The following is a 23,241-nucleotide window of genomic DNA, read 5'->3' on the forward strand; positions in this document are numbered from 1 at the left end:
AAAAAGCTGCAACATTTTACTTCCAAAGTATCTGCAGAGGTTACCTTTGAGATCTGCAGACTAGCTGCTCAATGGCCAGTAGTTAATAGGAGTTTTAACCTAGAGCCAGCAGGAACAGCAAATACCTGGCGTGGAAAAATTCAATGCCAAGCAACTGAACGGACAGCAGCTCTGAAGAGTCCTACTGTCAGGCACCAGCAGAGATGAGCTGGGGGGGCATAAGTCCAACTCCTGACTGTGCTCATTTGAATTACAGAGAAGAAAAGCCAGCCAGAAAAAAAACAATTTTCCCAGACCATTGAGAGTTGTTTTCAGCCTGTGCAAAAGATGTACGCACGCTTCAGAGTTCTATTCAGCACCTCAGTGGCTACGTCTGGGTTGTGGTACACATGACTGCCTCCAACACTGTGTGACCACACTACAGTACTTCTCACTTCAAAAACCTTTTTCTCTACACAGTATCTTAATTAGAACGAACCTCTAGCACAGTTTTAACATAGCAGCACCGCAGTGACAACTGGCATGTCAAAAAACTGCACTGAGTAGCACGACAAAGATGAGCACTCTTTATGAAGTTTCAAGAGCTGCAAGTTTGTTGCAAGACTTCTTGAGAAGAGATGGAGATCACAACCCTGCCATGCTGCAGTTTGCATCACAGTAGACAAGAAACTGAAGAGAGAAGACAGAACCAACCTCTTTCTGACTGCAAGTTTTGGGCCAAAATTTGAGCAGTCCTCTGATTACCTGTATGAGAAATACAAACAAGTTAAACCAGAACACGTTTCTGTTACTTATTTGATAAGATGGAGGAGAAAAAAAAGAAGGCTGTTTCTCCCTCTCCAGAGCATCGATAAAAACTGAATAAGGCTAATAGCAACTGCATGAAAATACTTCGTCTCATTTAAATAGTCATCTTGCTTTGGTTATCCACTCCCACCGCACTACATACACTAACTGATAGCATGTTGATATCATCAAAGCATCCCAAAGTGAAGCTCATTTCCCTGTAGGCAGATTGCCAGCACTTTTACTTGTTTCCTCATGACCCATACACTGCAGAGCACTGCACCCAGTGGGTTTTGTAGGCCAAGAGAAAGCAGCACACAGACGGCACAAATGGCAAACAGAGGAGGCCTGGCCTCCACCACATCCTTTTTTCTTCTCTGATTTGAAGTGTCAAAGGTTGGAAACTAGAAATGATGAGAACTTACAAAGAGAAGTTTCCAGTTGTAGATACTGAAATACATCTCTTGTAAGACTGGAAAAACCCTTTGGGAAATGTAGTTGGAAAGCACAGCAGGAGAGGAGGGAAACCACCAGCACCAAAAAGAGCAGCAGCCATTCCCCAGAACAGACACCTGGCCCAGCACCAACCTGCAGAACTAACTTGAACTAACGCTGGGTGTAGAAAGCCCAAACTGCGCCTTTCAGACACAGAAACCTTCTTCAAGCACTGTGAAATTTCACTCTGAGGAAAGATCTCAGCTTTTATGGTATAGCAGCACCTAACAGATTGTACCCAACTGCAGAACTTAGCCTACCATGTGAATGCCTTCCATATTGCAATTTTCCCATGTTTTTTTCCTCCAATCTTCCCAGCTGGCTATTTGGTTCACAGCTGTGTGTACTGTCACAGGTGACGTGCTGACAGTAATGACGTTAGGTGCTCACCAAATTTTATCCTGGGATATGCAAACTAGAGGACTGGCTGTCACTTCAGATGAAACTCAGCAAACGAGGACTTCATACTTTATCTTTTTAAAGAACAAGTCGGAACACGTACAGTCTGCCAGCACCTTCCCTTCCCCCAGACAACACCAGAAAACCAAAAGAATTTCACATGGGGACATCTTCCAAAGAAAAGCTACTAGAACCTAACATACATCTCTGTAACCTGCAGCAAGAATGTACTGATACTGGAGGCACAGAGCTGGGTCAGCTGCAACAGTCCCGTTCCAGCAGTGGGCAACGAGTGCTGAATATACTTCACTACATGGACTCACGTTCTCAACTTGACAAAGAAGTAATATGTTCCTGCTAGAAAGTGCAAGCCTCTACAAAATACCTACTCCTTGCTCTTTAGAGTTGCAGTTTCCAGCTTGACCAACACTGAGAAGCTGATACATGCATATGTAAGTTCAAAGCCTTTTTTTCCAAGGACTGCACAAATGTAGATCTGAAGTCGTACTGTTCTCACAGCACAAAATACACAGGTTAATATTCCTCCCAGGGCTACAAGGTTCCTATAAAGCTGACTTACACCAGCAGGCACCTGCTAGACAACTTCTGTACAAGGGCTGCACATTCAGCCTGATTCTCATGAAATGAAATTCCATCCGTGTAAAGGCTGTGGCACTCAGCAGGGTTAGGTAATGAGCTCCTGTCAGCTCTGCAAACATCAAGACCGACCTAAGGCAGACTACCATAGCTACATGAGCTCAGAACACACGTCCTCTGCATTGACCCTGAGAGATAATTCCTGCCAGAAAAATAACAGGAAGGTACTCATGAAGCCTTCTGATGGATTTCTTAAAATACTACTTCACCTACAGCCAAACAGAAATCCGTATGCTATTTCATCAGTTGCTCCGTTGAGTTTTGACATTTACATTTCGAGCACTTCGAGCTTCTCACATCTTCACTTGCTACCATATATTAACTTTTACTCTTCCTTTATAAAGGCAACGTTACTGTAAGTTTGCATTAATAACCAAAGTATTTAAATTTCCAACATCTCCTTAATGGAAGGATTTCCAATTGCTGACCAAACTGTTTCTGTCCCGGCTGCTGCAGTCCCACTGTTTCCCCAGGAGCTGCAGCAGTGCCTGCACTCTGTGTGGGCACAGCCAGACTGCCTGCAGGAAGCACTGCCATTCCCTTTGGGGCTGGGCAGGCTGTGTGTGCCGCAGGAGATGCAGTCTGGCAGAAGCCACTGATGCCCAAAGCACCTCTACAGCAGCTGCCAAGAGCTGTGCCAGGAACCAAAAAGACAAACATCACATTTGGAATGTCAGCATCCTTTCTGTCTAAATAAAGTGTAGTTACTCTTTCTCACTTCCATTTTGGGACAGTGTATTCTCTTGAAATATTTCTAATTTATGCTAGGAATGAGCCATCACACTATTGGCTCACACTATTACTGAAATTTCAGCTCTTACCAGGAAGGAACACATGAGCATTCTCATATGAGGTGATTTATGTGATCTCAGTGGTTCAAACTTTTATTTCAATTTTATCTTGGATGCATGCTAAGAGATAACTGCACTTTCAAAATCAGGACTTTCTCCTACGCTTTCTTCCCTCCTAAAAACACCTATGGATCATAATCAAGGTATCAGAGAGCACTGCTCTGCAATTCCAGTGAACTGCACTGAAATACTAAGTTGAAATTAAAGCCAGAAAAACACGCAACAGAAAAACACTTACAGGCTCTGTTAAAGTTGTATCTTTCTCCAGGAATTGTACAACACAATAGGCGAGCTAGAATATAAGTCACAGAATTATTTAAACAGACACTGGTTAGACACTGCAGCATAACTAAGTAGCACAGCTTATAATGAGAGCACTTCAGAGCATGAAAAAAGAAAATAAGAAAGGATAAAACCCCAAACACTGTGTTCTCCCCCCCCTCATTGATCGCTGCCCAAGGGTCTGAGAAGTGATACTGTACATTCTATATTCACTTATTTACATACTGTTTAGTTACTCAGCACACAGTTAAGTGACAAAACCACCATGGCTCCACCACGTACAGAAGCCACACAATGATAGTTACAGTTCTAAATTCCAACCAGGTTGATTTTGAGAAATCACAAAATGCTTCATCTCATAATATGACCCAGATACAAAATTCTTCCTGTGCATTACATGTGTACTGCCAAACCTGAAATCAAGAATTACTTTTTTTTTTTTTTAATCTGTTATCCTAAAACAATCATTACAACAAGCCTAACTTATTGCTGCTACCCCTAAGGATAAAGATGTGTGTGTGTGGATTCAAAAAACAGCATGGCACACACAGACTTCATAAATTCCCATTAAGGCATTACTGTGCCACTTATCCTCTGTTCAAAGACACAAAGGCTCAAACTTAAGCCAGCTTTAAGTCTTCATCTTCTAAGGGCAGGCTCCTTGTGCTGCAGAAACAGAGCGATGGGACTGCTCCCTCATTTCCAAGTGCTGTTTTGGTACGTAGCTCTATGGTTTGTGATGGGATAGGCAAGTAGCCTGCTCAGCAAACCAAATGCTGCTTCTCAGTATCCAGTACAGCTGAGTTTAGAGCATCCTTTCAGGTACCAATGGATGTGATTAAACATATCACAGAAAAGGGCAGCTTGCTGCACTGATTCTATCTAGGAGAATACTTCTGGCATGTGACAGGTTCCTTCATTTCACGTGGCAGCCTATCGCACAGTAATAAACCACAAAGACAAGTGATCTAATTAATTCCTAATTCTCAAATACAGTTTTAATTGAGCTCTCGACTTGATCCTTGTGTAGTCTATATAGTCATAATGATTTTGCTTTAATTAGAAACTCATTTCCTTGTTTTGTCTATAAAGGAACTGTATTAGCTGGCGGACTAAGTTAACAAAGCTATTTTTTAATTAGCCAAGCTGAATTACTTGTAAGTTTACATCAAATGTATTCAGTGCTCAAGTACCATATGTCTGGCTATAATACACATTATTCCTCCAGTAAGATGATGAACAGCCGCACTAAGCATAAGAATGGAAATCAAATGAATAACTGCTGCATTCTGACAGCATGTCATGGATCTACATAATTTCTAGTTGAGCCAGAGAGCTATTATGCATTTTCTGCCATTTCCACCCAATGCCCTTCCCCCCCTCACAATCACTGGAAGGTTTTAGAAATAAAGGAGCACTTCTGAAATAAGCCATACTCAGGTTTCCTTGATACACAGCACATAGGTTAAATTAAGAAAGTGATAAGAGAACACAACAAGGGCCTGGGATTAAATGAACCTTGGAGTGTGACAGACAGCCAAACCAAAAAGCTTCCCACTTCAGCTGATGCGAGTTCAAATCGCTGTTACATCCTCTCACATTTAATACATGCTAAGCATTTTAACATTTATGAACAAGAACTGCAAGGTCTTAAAAAATATGTTTACAAATACCTCAAAATGTTGACATTATAACACACCACTTCAAACTTTCATTAGCTTCAAATGCAAATACAAAGAAAACCACTACTCTTAAAAATAGGTGAGAGCTTACCTGTGCGTGAAACAAAGCTAATCCCTTTGCAGTATGCATGGGAATCAGAACTTTCATAAGGAACTGCTTGTGTTCCGCTTTCAGTGGCAGTGCAAAACCATTGATAATACTGAAAACGTGAATAAGCAGGATTTATTTTTATTAAAAAAATCAAAACAAAAGATTTTTTCCTAGCAAGAAGTAAAGAATTCCTGTACATTCAGCAGACGTTCGATTTCTGATTCCATTTCTAACCCTGGTAATTACGAAGCCATAAAATAACTACATATATGCACAGCCTCTAAAGGTTTGGCATGTTGGCAGGCATATGAGAGAAGCAGAGTGGAAGCCCACTAAGACTCATGAGAGGACTTTCACCATCACCTCCTCTAGGTAAAATAATCTAAAGTAAGTTGTTGGGTAATGATAAAGCTCGTACACATCAGGAAGCTGATCCATTTCATGCAGAATCACTTAAACACAACTTGCAGAGGAACAAAATAGATAGCATATAATTTTTTAGTTATTACAACAGCGCAGTTTGAAAATATGTTTTGAGTTTTCCCCCTAAAAGTAAAGCTTTCACGTGGTCCTTGATTCAATAACCTTGTCCTAAGAGCCAGCCCTAGAACAAATGACAGTCCTTCAGGAAGACCTTAGGTTTTGTTTCCTACATTTCAGATAAATCTGAGCAAATGGAATCCCATTCGCTTGGTTTTCATGATGATTGATTCCATGATACTTTCACAGTCTGTTAAGCCACTTGTGTTTTGAGTTTTCTACCATGAAATGTATCTGTGTCAGTTTTGGAAAATTATTAAAAAGATACCACAAACAGCTTTCAAAGTAAAAAATTACTGAATTAGTGACAAAAATGGTAATTAAGATACTTTCAAGACTTTTCTGAACACACTTTAAGCAAAATCAGCCTGCTGAAGGTTAACCATTGTATTCAACTTGAGAGCTGAAGTTAACATTCATTTTCCAAACCAAAGAATCAGTACTCTATTGGATATATTCCTCAACAGGCGAGGACTCTTGAGAAATATTTTGCCTGTCATCTTTAAAATGCGCATTGAAAACGAAGGATTTAGACTCTATATCCTAATTAGATATTCACATGGTAACCCAGACAGTATTCAATTATATCAGCGGCTGCACTTCATCACTCATTACCGTAATACTCTTCCCATTCCCAAAGCAGGGAAATTGAAGCAAGCACTGCCCACAATAACATTTTGTATCTTTTCTGTCTGCTCAAACTTACCTTCCTAATATCTCAAGAAGTTCAGCAACACCATTGAAGTGCTCTGTTTCATATATAAACCTATTATGAAAAAGACAAGAATGGAAGCAGGTTCCAAATAAATAATCTTTAGTAAGTCTTAGATATTTGAAAGGCAATCACAGATCAAACCCAACTCTTTCAGTGCAAGAACAAATCTCTGCAGTCACAGACTACGAAGGGAAAACAGAATAGTGCTCAACCTGGACAGACATAAAGATAGAGCATACCTGAGGAAAATGTTATTGATCTGTTTCCTGATGAATGCTCTTAAACCAAGGAATTTGCCATAAATTCGATGAAGAACTGTCTTTAGAAAATCACGTTCTCGTGGGTCTTCACTGTCAAAGAGCTCCAGTAACTTCAAAAATTAAATTGAAATTTATTATTTTTGGAAGACTTACATTTTGTCAGGTTCCTAATTGATTTGAGCTTGATCTTTAACTTACAAAGTCTGCATTAGAAAAAAACAGAATCGGTTTGACTTAGTATTTTATTTGGATATCCAGTGTTATTTTCAAAACTAGATTTCAAATAAAGCTGATTTAAGTACACCCAGCAGTTTCATTTCCTTTGTATCAAAAAGTCTGCATAGAGCAGACATCAACAAAGCCATTCCAACCACTACCCTATCAAAATAACAATGAAATTTTAAGAATGATATTATCAAATTCGGGGTGAGTGGTTTTTACTCGGTCTTCAAGAAATCAGAATGAAGCAAATTTGTGTCATATACTTATGATTTTTTAATTAAGATCTTGTTCTACCGATTTCAATACACTACTCATGCCTTCAAGGTTAAACACAAGCATAATCCTCTGCAGAATCATTTTATAAGACAAGTCTATGATAAGAATCATGCACATTTCCTCAGGGGACAGAGAGGGAGACAGATGTTTAACAGAATGCAAATGCATTAAAAATGAGCTGGGGAAGGGAGGGAAATCAGCAAGTACAAGTTTCTTCATTTCTGTCTGACTCTAATGGCAGTATTTCCCCCACCTAGTTTGGTTTTGTTAATACCTTCTTCCTCCCCACAGTAACTTAGCTCCAGCAATCACTACAGCCTCCTGCTTAGTCCAGATGTGCAAGCTCACAAACATCTACACCAAGCAGCAGCAGGGACTGGGAACTGCTCTATGAGAACTCTGAATGAGAACATTTCATGTCTATATTCAGAAGGAATTTCTTAGGGTCACTACTGCATTTTCTCCCCACAGACAGCGTGGTGTGCTTTGCATCATCTTTATTATACTCTAGAGAAAGACCTTGTGAAACATCAGGAGCTGAAATACTGCAACATAGCTCTTAAAAACTGTTGACCAGTCAGTGAACTGGACAGGCATGGACAGTAGTTCCACAGCAGCTTCAGGTTTGAATTTTGTGCGAAAGTCAAAATAGAAAAGAAGGGAACACCTACAAACAAGAAGGGTAAACCCAGAGAAGCGGGCACATAAACAGTCACTGAAGGCAGCAAGTGGAAGCATTCATCTACATTTTCACTTCTCACTGCTGTACTGTGGCAGCCTATTCACGCTCAAGCTTTGAAAAATGAGCATTTGGGCATGGTAAAAATCCAGTGAGGTAACCTTGGACAAGAACTGTTACCATATCATACAGCTTAATGCCTTGACAGGTGAGGTGTGATGTCCTACTTCACTTTTCCTCATAGAAACTTCGTATGATGAAACAACTTTGCACTATTTTCTCATGGGCTTTCTCATTTAATTTTCCTTCTGCATATAATACACCACAATATGAGAATGACACCATCCAGTAATAACTCAGCACATGTTGGAACACATTTCATGTACATTAAGTTACTTATCCAGAGGAAAAACAATTTTGCTGTAAGATTTCCCATCGTAAATCTCTATGAAGAAAACAAACATCAAAGCACTACAACAGTGTCATTGGCACGCTGTTGATTTGACTGGAGGTAAGTTACAATATTAAGAACACAACTTGCATTAACAAAAAATAAAACTCTTGCATTGCAAAGAGGCTAATATCTGAAAACAAAGTGTTTCTGAAGTTACTAATTACTAATTATTCCCTGTGCAGCAGGCATTGCTTGGCAGAAATCACTGCTGAAACAACTAGAATTGAACTCTCTGTCAAAGTGAAAGCTTCAATATCTCCTCAGCTGAACAACCGCCAGTTAAGCCTGAAAGGCAATCTTTAACTCTGAGGTAGGAAACCTGTCTACTTACCTGCTGTACAAATTTCTGGTCAATGAATCTCTTTGCAATGCTAGGCTGAAAATCCGGGCTTTCCAAAAATCTTAGGAAAAATTCATACACCAACTACAAACATCAAAGTGAGAATTTTGAACAAGTTAATAAGTACACCATCCTATGGATCTTATCCCCTACCCGAGTCAGTGGGACTATTCACATAATTAACATTTACAAATGAAAACCATCATGGCCTCTAGTGCAGTTTACCGTAAGCACCAAGAGCATTTTAATTCCCAGAAGATTCTAAGCTTAACAAATAAATAACTGAAAATACCACTCTACAACAAAAATGAAGTATTACACAAATTCACATTTCCTACTACATTAAAAATGCATTATGTAGAAATAAGTTACCAAACACTTGTCAACACTGAGGGTAAAATTAAGTGCTCTATCAGTATTTAATTCCCTAAAAACAGATTCAGATATATTTGCTAAGTACTCCTGGAGACAGGTTTCAGATTCAAACTCTAAAAATGGAGCTTACAGCTCCAAAAATGATCATATTGGAAAAGCTGAAGGAATACATACAAACTTTAGCGCTTGGCACAACATTACATTTCTATACACTGGGCATTCCATTCAAAGAGTAAGACCTTCTGCAGATTTACACCCAGTATCCTGTATATTTCGTACTATATTCTTTCTATTGACTTCGAGTCCCTATTTGTTATGATCCCTAAGGCCCAGAGACAGAGAGGAGATGGAGGCAGCAAAGGCCTGAGGCAGCAGAGCAAGGCACAAAAAAGGCAGAGCACAAGTCCCATACTATTGGATTCATCACAAGTCCAAGACAAACAACCGTGTGTACCCATAACAGTGGCAGGTGGGGGAGAACACAAGCAACCTTCTGATTTGTAAAATACACCTCAGGCATCTCTTAAGCAAGGCAGAACTGAGAGAAAGATGTCTTCAGATTAGCTGCATTCAGGGCTTCTTATGTTTTCAATGCCTATTTCTCAGCTCGAGAACTGAGAGAACTAACGCACACTTCAGATAAATACAAACATACTGCCTGGACTGAGGAATAAAACCTACACAGAGGTAACATATACAGGCATGTATTTCAACAACTTCCACTAGGAAGAGTTACTAAACCATGGCTACTCATTCTTTCAGGCTAGAAATTAGATAAATATTTCAGTGGTTTGTACTGAAATGGGGAACATGACTGGAGGGAGGTAACAGAGTGCCATGGGAATTCATGCTGGAATTAAATTTCATTAAGTACTGAATTTGTATATTATATATATTTCTATCAGCAAACACAACAAGAATAGTTATATGAAAGCTGCTGGAATGAAGCCACAATATTGGCAGCTATTGTCTGATTTAAAGAAATAATAAAGAACATCAGGTTATTGGTAAGAAAGGGACAACAAAGATACAGGATGAAACTAAATGACTGCGAAGTCAGCTGCAGAGATAAGAAAGAGCTCTACTAAGAAACAGCAAGCTTTGAAGGTGAGAAAAGGAGGATTGGATACTGGTTCTGAATGCTAGGATGACAAAGTTCCCCAGCTACACAGCTGGGGCAAAAGCACAGCAAAGCCAGAGCAATGACAAACAAAATCCTGGGATTTTCCAATAAGATAATGACAGAAGAGGGATATGTGCAGTACCCTACATGCTGGAGAAAACATATTCAGATCTGAAAGGATACAGAGGAGCCAGTAGAACAGCGAAGGGCCAGAGTAGCAATTGTTATGAGCCAAGACTAAATAGGTCTGTTTTGTTTACCCTAAAGGAAGGCAGGGAGGGAGGACAATTATGGCTTCTTTCTATAAATAGATATGGGAACTGAGATAAACATCCAGCAGAAGAATGAGGCTAAAGCATAATGCCCTAGCAGCGTCGTAGGCTAAACCAATATTGATGTCAGATTCTCAATATCTGATGACATGGCATATCTCATTTCGAGTACAGAGAAGATCAATCAGTTACCATGTGAATGCTCTGTATAATCCAGGCAACTCTGGAACCACCGTTTTTGCTACTGCTCTTAAAGAGAGGAGCTTTCAGAAAAACAAACATTTCATGCTCAAAAATCCACATACAACTATGGAAGCCACACTTAAAAATGTACAGATAATAAAAGGTAGCAAGAAACTTTGGGATTCCCTGGGAACCTCGGGAAATTTAGGAAACTTCACCCATGGTGTCCCAACCGTGTAACGGCCATTTCTGAATAACTCAGCCTCTTACTTCTCCCCTACACTTGTGCTTGAAAACAGAAGCACAATCCTAAGTATCAGCAAGGGGAACAAGGATGGGTTCTAAACACAACAGACACTGGTTATTTTAGCCTTGGGAAAAAAAAAACAAAAAAAACCAACCAAATAAACAGACAGTTATGTTTAACCTTCCTAAGCACAACTGAAGTGTTACCATTAGGAATACTAAATCATGGGGAGAATTGCTGGCTTTGGTAGCTTCAATTCTCAAAAAATCAGTCTGTTTGGGTAAAGGAGTTATGGCAAATAACTCCTACTATGTTTTGGTGATTCACTGTTCATTATTGCAGAGACCACTAGAATATTACTGCTTTGAGCTAACAATTCCACCATCTACCTACAGCTTGCTAAGCCCAGAAACACAGGGTGGTTCTAATGCCAGCTTGTTCAATCTAGTCTGGTTGCTACAAACCACCTTGAGTATAACTTTAAAGCTATGTCTTTCAAGTGACTCTAGCTTTTACTGCAGGTCTACAGTCTTTTGTAGTGGCTACGCATGTTGCTGGTAACTTACTAAGCTATTACCTGTAACGTTATGTTACAGTGAAATAACAGATTCATCAGAACAGAGAACAGTAGAGTCAGATTTTCTTTTCTTTTCCCTCCCAAAAAACTGGCTACATGACAGACAACAATTTTGAGTTCTACCATCTAGGTAAGGGTGGAGAACTGAAGGAGAGCTAAAGGAGAGAAAAACACAAACTATTTCCATTGTGCTGCACTGAGCAAATCTACTCCAAGGACCAGGAAGATTGACTGCAGGAGCAGGAAATCCACCATCAGTAATCAGATAGGCTGGCCAAAACTCATTTAGAAAAAGGCAAAAGAAAAAGCCAAAAGTAAAACTTCAAACAATAACACAACAAAGAGCTCTTCCACTTTCCCATAAATGAGCCTAAAGCACAAAGTGAAATGGTCACAGAAACCACAAGTTTTTTTCCCCATGTAAGAACCATAGTTCAGTCATGTCCTAAAGTGAACTGAGCACACATTTACAAATTTTATTCCTGGGAGACAGGAGCATTTGGAAGTCAAATGATGCCTCTACCGACTTTAGGAGATATTTGCATAGCCTTTGTGCAACCCCCCACTGCACGGGGACACACATGCCCCTTGTAAGGACATAAAATATTGTATCTTCATGCAGTATTTTAAGGACAGAGGGGAGCAGATGGCATACAGATACTTAGCAACTATTAATCTTCTACTCTTTATTAGAAGTTGCTACACAACTGAGTACCTTGGATGACAACCTGAGAACCTGGATGATGACAAGTGATTTAGGACTGTTCAACTTTTAACTGATAATTGAGAAAAAAATTAGCAATAGCACAAGTAAATCATGTCATTGATACAGCGATGCTATAAAAATCACAAGATTGGTAGAGGAGAGCAACAACAGAATAACTAACCTACTGTTTGCAAATAACAATGCCTATATTGTAAAGTTCTTGAACAGAGGGAGGGAAGAATGAGGAGATATCTATTTCTTGCTCAAAAGACAAATAAAAGCTATTGCTGTTTTTGTTATTGTGATAAGAAACTGAATTGTTAACATTCACTTACATTTTATTGAAACCATACAAAAATTCATCAAGTGCACAAAACAAACTTCCTAAATAAAGAACATAATTACCCAGAACATCGATACATTTAAAGACAGAGATACACACACCACACTTTAACACTACAAATCACTCAAAACAAGAAAGAGAATTTAGACAATTTGGAATGCTTATGTTTCTCCATATTCATACAAGAAAAACCTCACTTTTTTTCCCCTCTTCCAATCACAGAAGTTCAGTTATATTCTTATAAAACCAATTCTGACTTTCATACCAAAGGTACAAAATTACTCAGATATCTCAGGTCAGTTCATACCTTACAAGAAGGTCTGAACAATAAAGGAATTTGACAATAAATAAATAAATTGACAATAAAATTCCTTTATTTAACAATAAAGGAAACCCATACCTGTATGTGGGGCCACGAGGCCTCAAGAGTTGGCTCATCTTCTTCTGGATCAAAATCTGGGTTATCGCTAGGTGGAAGTGTTCTGAAAATATTAGAACTAATCTGTAACAGAAAAAAATACATGTTAATGGAATCGTTTCTTTGCTTCCACAGACCACACAGAGAAAGGTACTGCTTTTATCTTAAAATTACACCAAGTAACACCAGCTTAAAAAACAAACAAACAACAACCTCACTTTTTCTTTACATTTTCCAAAGACCAATGAAAATACTAAGAAAGTAACTGATGGCTTCATTATTGTATACACTTGCAGCCAGATATGGACATACCTACATTTTTTCTTCAAAACTACTCAAAGAAAATTTCCACTTCCTCCCTCTGAAGCCTGGTTTTTAACTGCACGATGCCACAAGCTGAAGCTTTGTATCAGGCATGAAATACAGCACAACTATGAGTCAGACACAGATCTTCTCACATGGAAGGTGACAATCCCAAAAATGTATCTGGCTTTAGACTTCTTAACTATATTTCAAGATGCTCTTCACTCGTAAGAAAAACAACAACAACAAAAGAACTGCTTACAGTTTTCTACCTTTTGTAACTTCAAGATATTTCAAGGTTTTTGGAAGTCAAGCATATCTAATAATTGTAACCTTTTGATCTAGCACAGAGGAACTTTGAAAAGCTAGCAAAAATGGCTACCAAGTTACTTTAAGTATGACCTAGTCATGTCAAATCAATTTCAAGAGAGCAGATTTAAAAGGAGGTTTTTCAACTATATTCAAGTCTGGATAGAAGACCCATCTTTCAGATGTCAAAAGAAAAATAAATGTCATGTCATCTGCCAAATGCAACACATCAGATTTTAAATCATTTTAACATGAACAATAGAGAACATGAAGTTAATTTCATTTCTGCATTTTCCGCTGTTCTCTCACGAACACATTTAGCCCAATTTTTCCAATTAAATTTCAAACTCATTAGCCTTTTCAATCAAATCTGTTTCGAATAGCTGCTATCCACCCAACCCTATTAAACACAAAAGAAAGAATGTTTGACAGTTTGCAGCAAATGCTACTGCACAGCTTCCATGGAGTCTCCAAGGTGTTTGAAGGATCCTGTAAAAGGACGTAAAAAGATCCAGAAGTCACCCAGTTGGCTCTGCACAGAAGAATCAGCTGCTTCATTAAACAAAATACAAAGCTATTGCATACACTGACTTCTCAATTCCTCCTTTGCCCTTCATTCCATTCCCTGTCACTGTCTCCTGTTGGCACACATTAAAGCTGCAGACACTGCTGCTCTAGACTAGAAGGTCAGTGATGTTCTGTATCGATGGGCATTAGAGCACCATCTCCTAGCTCACACTGCAGTTTGTTGTGTGGTGTTGTAAACATAAGGGACATGAATAAAATTGGCTGGAGGGAGAAAATTGGGGAGGGAGCCTGAGAGAACGGGGATTGACTTGGTTCTGTTACTTGACAATGACTACTCTACCAGATATGCAAGAAGGTAACCAAGAAAAGTGTTTAAATACAAATCAATCCCCTACCAAGGCTCACCTATATCTTCCTGCAAGACATCTGGTAACATCTCTTGAAAATGCAACCTTTTATTTCTAGATGCATCTTGCTGGACTGAATCAGTTAACCCTTTAGCACAGAGCTTCAGTTTCCATACAGAATACAACAATTTTGAGGCTAGAACTGAGTACCAATTACCAAACATATCTCTGTAGAAGAATAACAACCTCTCCTATTATTTAAAACCACCCTTTTCATTCCTAAGCAGGGGATGGGTATTATCCCAAAACAGTGATTTTAAACACACACGTCGTAGCAGAGTTCTACAGGCTTTTGCAGCTCCATCAGCTTTTACAGAAACCCAGCATTAGCTTTCTAAACCTCAGAAACTTTTGTAAAGTGGTCGCTGAAAATGTACCAGTTAAAGTGTTAAGATAAAGCATCTTTTATTATTTGCACTGAAATAGAAAAGAATCCCCTACTTCCCACTACTTCCAAGGAAGCTAAACATCTGGAGGGTCACCAGATTCAGTTCTCATTTCTCATATGTGATACCTTTTGAAATTCTGAATACATCGCTGCTAGGATCCATAATCAATTTACATCACATTTCCATGTGCTGGTGCAGAATGAGGGGAGGTTGGTAGAGAAACAAGGATGAGGCAGAAATGGGGACTGGAGGGACATTCCCGCTGTGCTCCCAAAATCACTGTGTTTTAGAGCTTTCAAAGCTCCCGCTGATTTTAAACTTTTAGAAAGATTCATTATGCCAAACTCTAACTGGCTGTTTATCTTCAGAGTATGACCAAGAAATTTCCAAACTGAGAAGCTGCTAGTTTTAGACAACCTAGCAGGAGCTGCGCTACCCCTTCAAAACTATTTGCATGCAAATTCTTCCTCAGTTCTTAAACCAAAGACTTCGGCAACAGAATTACATGAAAGTCAGGCTGCCTGACCAAATAATAATTGACAGTATATGTCCTGCAAATCTGCCTAAACAGAAAGACATCTTTCAGACCTTGTTCCATCCTTGGCAGCCTGAAAAGATAGCACTATCGTTTCAACCAGTGCTCTGTACCTCAGAGCAGAGTAGGGTCAGTTACTCTGGGCACAACTGCGGGGTGCTGGCTCAGCAGCTGCCACAGTACCAGAGTTCATGCAGAGAGAAGGAGACCTCCTAGGAGACCTCCTCACCTGCACAGATCTCAGCTCTGGATATCTGTAAGGGATTGCTGACTTTGCCTCACCAAAACACAGGCAATTCCAATGAAATCTGTGCAAACTGGAAGAAAGTGATCCCAGGCCTAGAGAGACAAGGGGCCTTGGAAAGAAATGAGCTCTGTTTCTGTCACTGATGCCACTCCAGCTTTTCTAAGGGAATTTCTGTGGTCTGTTCATCCTTTACTACAAGTCAGGTAGTTGTGGAATTTCACCAAGGTTGATTTCTACTTTTTGCCTCAAAAACACTATCCTTCGAACTCTGCAAAGAACTCAAATGCTTTTTCCTTTAATGTATTAACATTGAAAACAAAAGCTTGACAAGTAAAAATAAAGATATGGTTTTTTTCAAAATCTCATGGAAGGTACAAAGAAAGGTCTCAAACCCGACACACATGTTGTTTGTAGGGACAGGGACAGACCCATCCAGGGCTCTTTCAGAAAGCTGGTACTTAGTCCTAATTCATAGCAAAGACCTTTTCTGCTGCCAGTTGCCAGGGAGACTAGAAATGCTGTTCAGGCTTGGAGAGATCTTTTGTCTCAAGCTCTGAAAAAGCTCTCACTGAGCATTTAAGGCCTTCTTCATTTTTTGTTATTTTAAGAAAAAGAGGAGATGGAAATTTGTTGGAAGGAAAAATAAGCATCCACAGAGCCCAATCATTTGCACAACAACAATAACCTCAAAAGAACAGCCTAACACAGTATCTCCAAGAAAGGGAAACAACTCCAATATAAAAGAAAATCTCTTCACCCTTCAGCAAGTATGACAGGCTAGTTAGTGTATTCTTTCTTCCAACAAGAGGCTGCAGAGGACACACAGATAGAAAAGGGTTCAGGCTTGGTGCCACCAGCAGTGGGAAAAGAAAAGAAAGAAGCCAAGATATAGGTAGACATTCTCTGTGCCCTAAGATCTTGAGTAAAAACCATTTAGTATGGAAACACAGTGCCTCTTAAAAACCAATACTACACACACACACATAGTGTCCTAGATCTTTTGTAAAGCTTAACAAGTATCCTATGAAACAGCCAAAACAATTAGCAGTTTCGATAATCTGTTTCAACAATCTTAGCCCTTAGTTACACTGGTATAATTCCTACGTTTACTTAGAGTAAAGACCTTCCACGTGAGCTTCACACAAAAAGAAAGAGAAAAACATTGAAGGGAAAAAAAACAACAGACTTCAGTGCTTCAGCATATAGAAAATTATAAAAGTTGCAGGCCATGTGCTTGAAACTGCTCTGCTTACCAGCTCAACAGTTACTTCTGAGGTCAGCACTGGGCACATGTAAGCTTAAGCAAAGTTTAGACAACTGCTAGCCTAAGTGCAAGAGGGATTCAACACATTCTTTTTTAAGTTCAAATCTCTAGACAAATTAATTTTGGCAATATTCTGAAACATTTTTCAAGTCCTTCAGTTGTGTTCCCTGCACACACAGTACAGATACATGTGGTAGCATTTTAAAATGCGTATAAAAATCTAGCAATGTCAGCAGATAATGGCCACATATTTTGTTGCTTATTCAACAAGCCATTTGCAGAAATTGCACAGTACAAGTCATTCTGTGGTTTACAACTCAAGCAGACCACTTAGGCTAATCCAGCACAGCTCTCTGAGGCCCAAACAGTACTAACAAACAGCCACACTGTGTATTTATTACATACAGTTTGTCACACTGATAAACCTTTCTGTTGACGCTAGCAGCCACAAGAATCCTTACCAGAAGACTTCATGCTATCGTTTCACTGACATTCTTAAATAAACAAGGACAGGTAGCGCTGAAATATTTCCATTTTCTGAATAAGAACGACTTCAAAACATATACAAAATGCAAACACCTGCAGTATACCAATTCCTTCATTTTAATTACCCTAGAAGCATGTACTTAAGCTAATAAATAAAATATTCAAGTTGTGTTGCTTTTTTCTTTTGTTACTTTTTACAAGCCTTCCTAAATATTCCTTTAAGCCAAGTTACCATTAACAAATGACATTGTGTTTTATAAGCAGAAAAAAACAACAGCAATTCTGACTTAGATGCCATCACAACTGTAAACTGATTCATTGAGGATACTTTATTCAATTTAGAGCATTCAGTTCCAGATTCTACTTACCATTTTCACTATGTCAGCATAAGCTGATTCAACAATCACTCCACGATTCGTTGAAACATATTCAACCAGTTCATTCAGTGTTGCTCTCTTAATTTCTTTGCCTTTCAGGTCTGAAACAGAGTCCATGAAGTCAAAGAGCACACAACACTGCTGCAACTTCTGGCAGAAAAGATCTTGCTGTTCATTGGAGGTGGCATCTATTGAAAACAAAAAAACAACAAACACCAAAGTCCATAAAAGCAAATTCAGTTGACAAAAATTTGCATAATCTGTCAGATCTTTAACTGAGGAATGGTATGTTGTACACCTAGCAAATTAATAAGCTAAGTAATACTGTGAAAAGAGAAAGATACTGAAAGTATCTGTTTAAGTATGTTACAATGGCTCATCGTTCAAAACTTGTATTTCATGGAAGCCCAAATGAAAGCAAGGCAGGAAATGTATACATAGAAAACAAGTGAATTAACTTTATGTGAAATACACAGCCTTCAGTAAGTACCAGCTCTCCCTCACCAACAGTCACATACACAAGCAGTGCATCATACTAACCTCTCATTCATCCGATTTATCTCATTCTATTCCCTAATCCTTTATTATATAACCTGCTTAAAAGCTGTAAAATCAGCTTTGAAGGAACTTCGTCTTTTTTTTTTTTTAACCCTGATGCAACATACCTCACATACTTTTGATATCATGTGATGAATGTTTCCCTTGAGAATCAACTCCAATATTTCAAAAGGATTAACCCCAAATTTTGATGTTTTGGTCTAAGTAATTTATTACAGTCTTAGTCACGTAAGGTTTTACAGCTTTTTTGGCCTATTGGAGCAATGTGTTTGTCTACAACTTGGCATTTCCATTTGATAGTGCGGTTTCTCTGATAGCTGATAAGCAAAATTCCTCCATTAGTATTTCACGCTAGCTGCACATCAGCTAGATCACTGAGTAATGTATACTTCACAAATAGAATACACCCTCACAATGTAACTGTTCGAAGGCAGCCATGGTTTTAACTGAGAAATCAGACCAATGTCACAGTGCCCAGGCCAATGCTGAGCACCCAGGTGCCCTTTGTCTGCGTTTTTTTTTTTAGTTGCTTGAGTTGTCAGGCTTCTTCTCAGCCACTCCAGTAACACAGTACCACCTCATCTATCAGTCACTTGGGATTTCACTTGTTTCCCTATCTGTTCCCTATTTTATCTGGGAGTAAGGAATGCTTTCCCCCTGTACAACTTCCAAGACCTATCTACAGGCAGACAACCTAATCTCTTAGTTTCATTCATCCCCTGTAGTATTTGTTTTAGCACTGCCACTTCATCAGAAGGAAATTAAGAAGACGAGAAAAAGACAGCAGCCTTGTAACACTGCTGAAAATCTTAAGCTCATTTTAAAGGTTGAACAAAACACAGAAAGATCTTATGCTTCTCCTTATCGTTTTAGGATTACTCTAACTTAGCAAGCTTTAAATTTGTAAGTTTAGTGACTCAAACATATTTTGATGATGTCAGTTCCTCAAGTTTCTCAGCAAAACACCTTCCACTTCCAACAGTCAGCAATGGTTTTAACATTCACTAATAATCTGGTAGAATCCTTTCATTTCCATGCAAGCAAAGAAGTTGCTGCTAAAATGGACTAAATGCAAAATCCCAAGTGCATGCTGTGTCCCAAAAGCTCCAACATCAGAACACTGTACCATCTTCTCCTGTGCCATCTGACAGCCTATTAACTGAGCACAACAGCTTCAGGGATCCTGTAAGAAAGCTCGTGGTTATTACTCCCTCGTAAAGAACAATCCATACTATTGTATGGCAATTCTGATATTTGAACCATTTCTTCCAAAGAAAAAATTGCAGAAGATGCTTGTTGCTCTCGGATATCAACAGATCACACGATAGCAAAGACATGAATCGCTCCTCTGTGCAAAATAATGAGTATCAGCTGTAAAAACATTTGTAAGTTACATAACATTTCAGCTCAGAGCTTCTAATATTCTGCAGCAGATTGCATGAGTAAGTGCTGTATCATAGCAACAAAGCAATAACAGTGACATGCTGAGGAGACAATCCAAAAAGCTGAGCTAAAGGAACCAACACAGGAGGCGTTTATTTCTGATAGTAACCCCAAGCACGCAGCCAGCCTCAGACAGGACTCGCATCTCCTCTAACTCTGCCTCACTACAAACCCAGCTGTACTCCACACTACAAAAGCCCAGCAGCGAGAGGCAGCACGTGTTGTGTTCGGTTGATGGTCAGTAAAATGAAGCTTCATTAACCAAACTTCGGAGTTTCAAAAACCAGCAGATGTCACCTGAACATTTGCAATAGTGGTGAAAACAAATTCAAGACCTAATGCTGAAATCAAGTAACAGGAATCCAGAAGAAATAATCAACTCACTTGTTAATTTCTCTTGAATATCAAAGAAATCTCTATATTAGCCACTTTTATTTAGACATTAGAGAAACAGGGATCATATCTCTCTGACCACACATCAGTCCATTCCATTAACAATCCAATCTAGCTTAGTTAGACATTTCTCCAGATGAAAAACCAGTTCATTACTCATTTTTGTTCCTTGTACCACTCAGAACCAAACTGAAGGAAGTATTTTCTTCTACACATCTATTTTCCACAACAACACGGGGAAATCATATAACCACGACATCTGCAAGAGATAAAAATGACGTGCAACCACCATAATAAATAAGGTAAGAGGACAAGCAGCTCTGCTGGATCAGTACTACCTGCCTCCACCAGTGCAGGACCTGCTTGACACACTGCACACGTATCCCAGGAATGTCAGGAGAGGTTCCCTGGTAAGCCTCTGGGGACATGGGAAAGCTCCTTTGTCAGATAGCCTTCTGACCCCTAAAGCCTTGTCTTGAACTTGGTTTAACTACCGCAGCACAAAAGAAGCTAGGCACTACTCTACCACACCAAAGTCATGTTGCAATAGTGTATTCCAGTTCTGTGAATGAAAACCTGTGCCACCATAACTGCAACACCACCAGAGCTTGTAGTTTTAGTACTTTAACAGCCGGCAGGATGATTTTTAAAGTAGTTTCAATTTAAAGTCTGTGAAGATTTATACCATCCATCTGAAGTTAAAGACAGCTGCTTACCCTAAGTAGCGTGAGAGCCATACACTACAACAAAGGTTCAAAGTAGGCAGTGGATGCTTAAAGAAAATAACCTTGTTGGCAGGCTGTACTTCGAAGTGACAAAATAAACAAACCCTGAATTCTATTACCAGCGCATGTATTTGCTGTATGTTGTTGGAAAATCGCTTAAAAGAAGGGCAGGGAGGAGAGAAGGAAGAAAGCAAAACACAAGGGAGTCTAAAGCAGAAGAACAGAGCTAAGACATTTAATCCTGTTTGGAAGTGTGTCATGACACATTAATAATAAAAAACTGAAAATGGCCTACACAACATCTGATCCAGGTGATCAAAATCCAATTGCCTCAGCTTTGTTTTCTAGAGGCTGCATGGCAGAAGCACAAGTCAGGAAATTCTTTAAATCCATTCTTATATCCTTTGAAAGGCTGTCAGTAGATCTGAGGTCCTTGGGAAGGCAGTAATGAAATTTCAGGCAGCTGCAGAAAGTCAATCCTTAATCAGATATGATGGCAGAAAATCCTGAAGACAAAACCTTCTACCCAATACCAAAAAAAAGCCATTGTAAATTATGATTCCCTTTAACTGTGACTTTTTAAAGACAGCCACTGCCTCTGATCGTTTGCACAGCAGATGTTAACTTGCACTTGTAACTGATGAAAATAGTTCACTGGATCCTCGCACTCCATAGCACAAACTCCCAGCCTCTCTACTATTTACAGAAGTCTAATGATTACAGACAATACCTCTAAACCAAGTGCTTTCACACTTGTGATGTTAGCAATCTAAGTCCGAGCACAGAGTACTCAGTTAAAAGGTAATATATTTATTTATATTTAAGAAGGACCCAACAAAATATAGATAGGAAACTTGACAATCCCTGACCAACCTCACCAGCACTTAACTGGAGAGACAACCATCACCGTATCACTAGCCAGCAAGCTACAGTGACATCTTCCCACAGTATGTTTATTTCCTATGTTTACAGGCGCTCCTCCTGGAAGGAAAAGAAAGATACTTCTCCTTTCTAAATGTAATTGTTTATCCAAAGCCTCCTGTGCAAAGCCAGGGAACTTAACACAATCCTTGCTTCAGCAGAAAGCGGGATCCAAACCCACAAAAGCTCCCTTCCCAGCTACACAAATTGGAAATTCCAAAAACTTACTTTCCCAGGCAGTGCAAAATTAACTCACTATGTGCAGCTGTACTCAATAGCGGAGGGATTTGCAAACAAAGAATGAAGCCTTAATGACATGACACAGCAGGAGAAGCACACGCACTATGGAACACCATGCTTGGTGGTGTTTTTTTTTTTGTTTTGTTTTGTGTTTTTCCCCCTCACCTCATTAGAACAACAACATTGCTGTACAGTCTGCTCTTTCCAGAGCAGAAAGAGGCTGTTCTGGTAAACTTTGGTCTAACCCATCTAAACCAAGCACAGGGAGTTCTGCCTAACATCACTTTAACATTTATTTTTGTCATGTGAAGTTCTTGTTATTGTTGCAATCTCCTGAAGCACCTGAAAGGCTGGAGTGCCAGTGTTTATGTTGCAGGCACGGTAAGACATCGTTAACGGTTTTGATGCAACTGATGTTACAAGAGAGGACAGAATACACTTCCCAGCTCTCAGAAGCTTATGCCTGCAGCTTGACAGGCAGCAAAACAGCTGGCTGACAATGACAAGGAGAAGTCTTCCTCCCCGCTGCTCTCTTGTCATGCACTCATCCCTTCCCTCCTTTGCTCCCAGTCACATCTATCCCTCAACACCGGCTCTGGAATTTGTCAGGCCCTTCTGTGAGCTGCTTTAACTCAATAACATGGCCATATTAGAGAAGTTAAATGGCTTCTGGAGGGGTCTGATGATCACCAGGTCTGGCACGAGGTTAGAGATGGGAGCAGAAACTCCTCTCTCAGCTGCATCAAGCTGTTACTTCATCGTCTCATTTGTAACCATATCCTCCAACTTCATGGGTATGAGATAACTGAAAAATCTTAACTATATTTTACTTCCCTTCTCCTCTCCCTCAGAAAGCAAACTTTAAACTCCATTCTAGTGAAAGATGCAGCCCCTGTAGAAAATCTCACAGCATACTTCACTATACTGGTAGTCTAAAATATTCTTTCACTATGTCTTTGCATCTGCAAAAGATGCTCCCACAGTTCCAGGTTTTGGTAGCTCAGCAGCCCAGCTAGGGCCACTCAGATCGGAATTATGCACCACGTTGGGTATCCAAGGAATCCTGTCATCGGTATTCTTTTTTCCCCATCTAGAAATATGTTGCCATCTAAGGGATAAGTGCAATTTCCTAACAGAATAGGG

General features: G+C 39.5%; 1 protein-coding gene across 1 annotated transcript in view; it reads right to left on the minus strand.

Moving 5' to 3' along the window:
- The window catches only part of PPP2R5A (protein phosphatase 2 regulatory subunit B'alpha), a 39,905-nt gene that overhangs the window by 4,421 nt on the left and 12,243 nt on the right, over window positions 1-23,241 (minus strand). The window contains exons 2-9 of the mRNA XM_031552169.1: window positions 17,810-18,006; window positions 12,956-13,057; window positions 8,721-8,813; window positions 6,738-6,868; window positions 6,490-6,549; window positions 5,244-5,352; window positions 3,427-3,480; window positions 632-744 (exon numbers count right to left, since the gene is read on the minus strand). Coding sequence (XP_031408029.1) covers window positions 632-744; window positions 3,427-3,480; window positions 5,244-5,352; window positions 6,490-6,549; window positions 6,738-6,868; window positions 8,721-8,813; window positions 12,956-13,057; window positions 17,810-18,006 — 859 coding nt within the window. The remainder of the gene's footprint in view (window positions 1-631; window positions 745-3,426; window positions 3,481-5,243; window positions 5,353-6,489; window positions 6,550-6,737; window positions 6,869-8,720; window positions 8,814-12,955; window positions 13,058-17,809; window positions 18,007-23,241) is intronic.

Source organism: Meleagris gallopavo, chromosome 2 (assembly GCF_000146605.3).
Source record: "Meleagris gallopavo isolate NT-WF06-2002-E0010 breed Aviagen turkey brand Nicholas breeding stock chromosome 2, Turkey_5.1, whole genome shotgun sequence".
Lineage (NCBI taxonomy): Eukaryota > Metazoa > Chordata > Aves > Galliformes > Phasianidae > Meleagris > Meleagris gallopavo.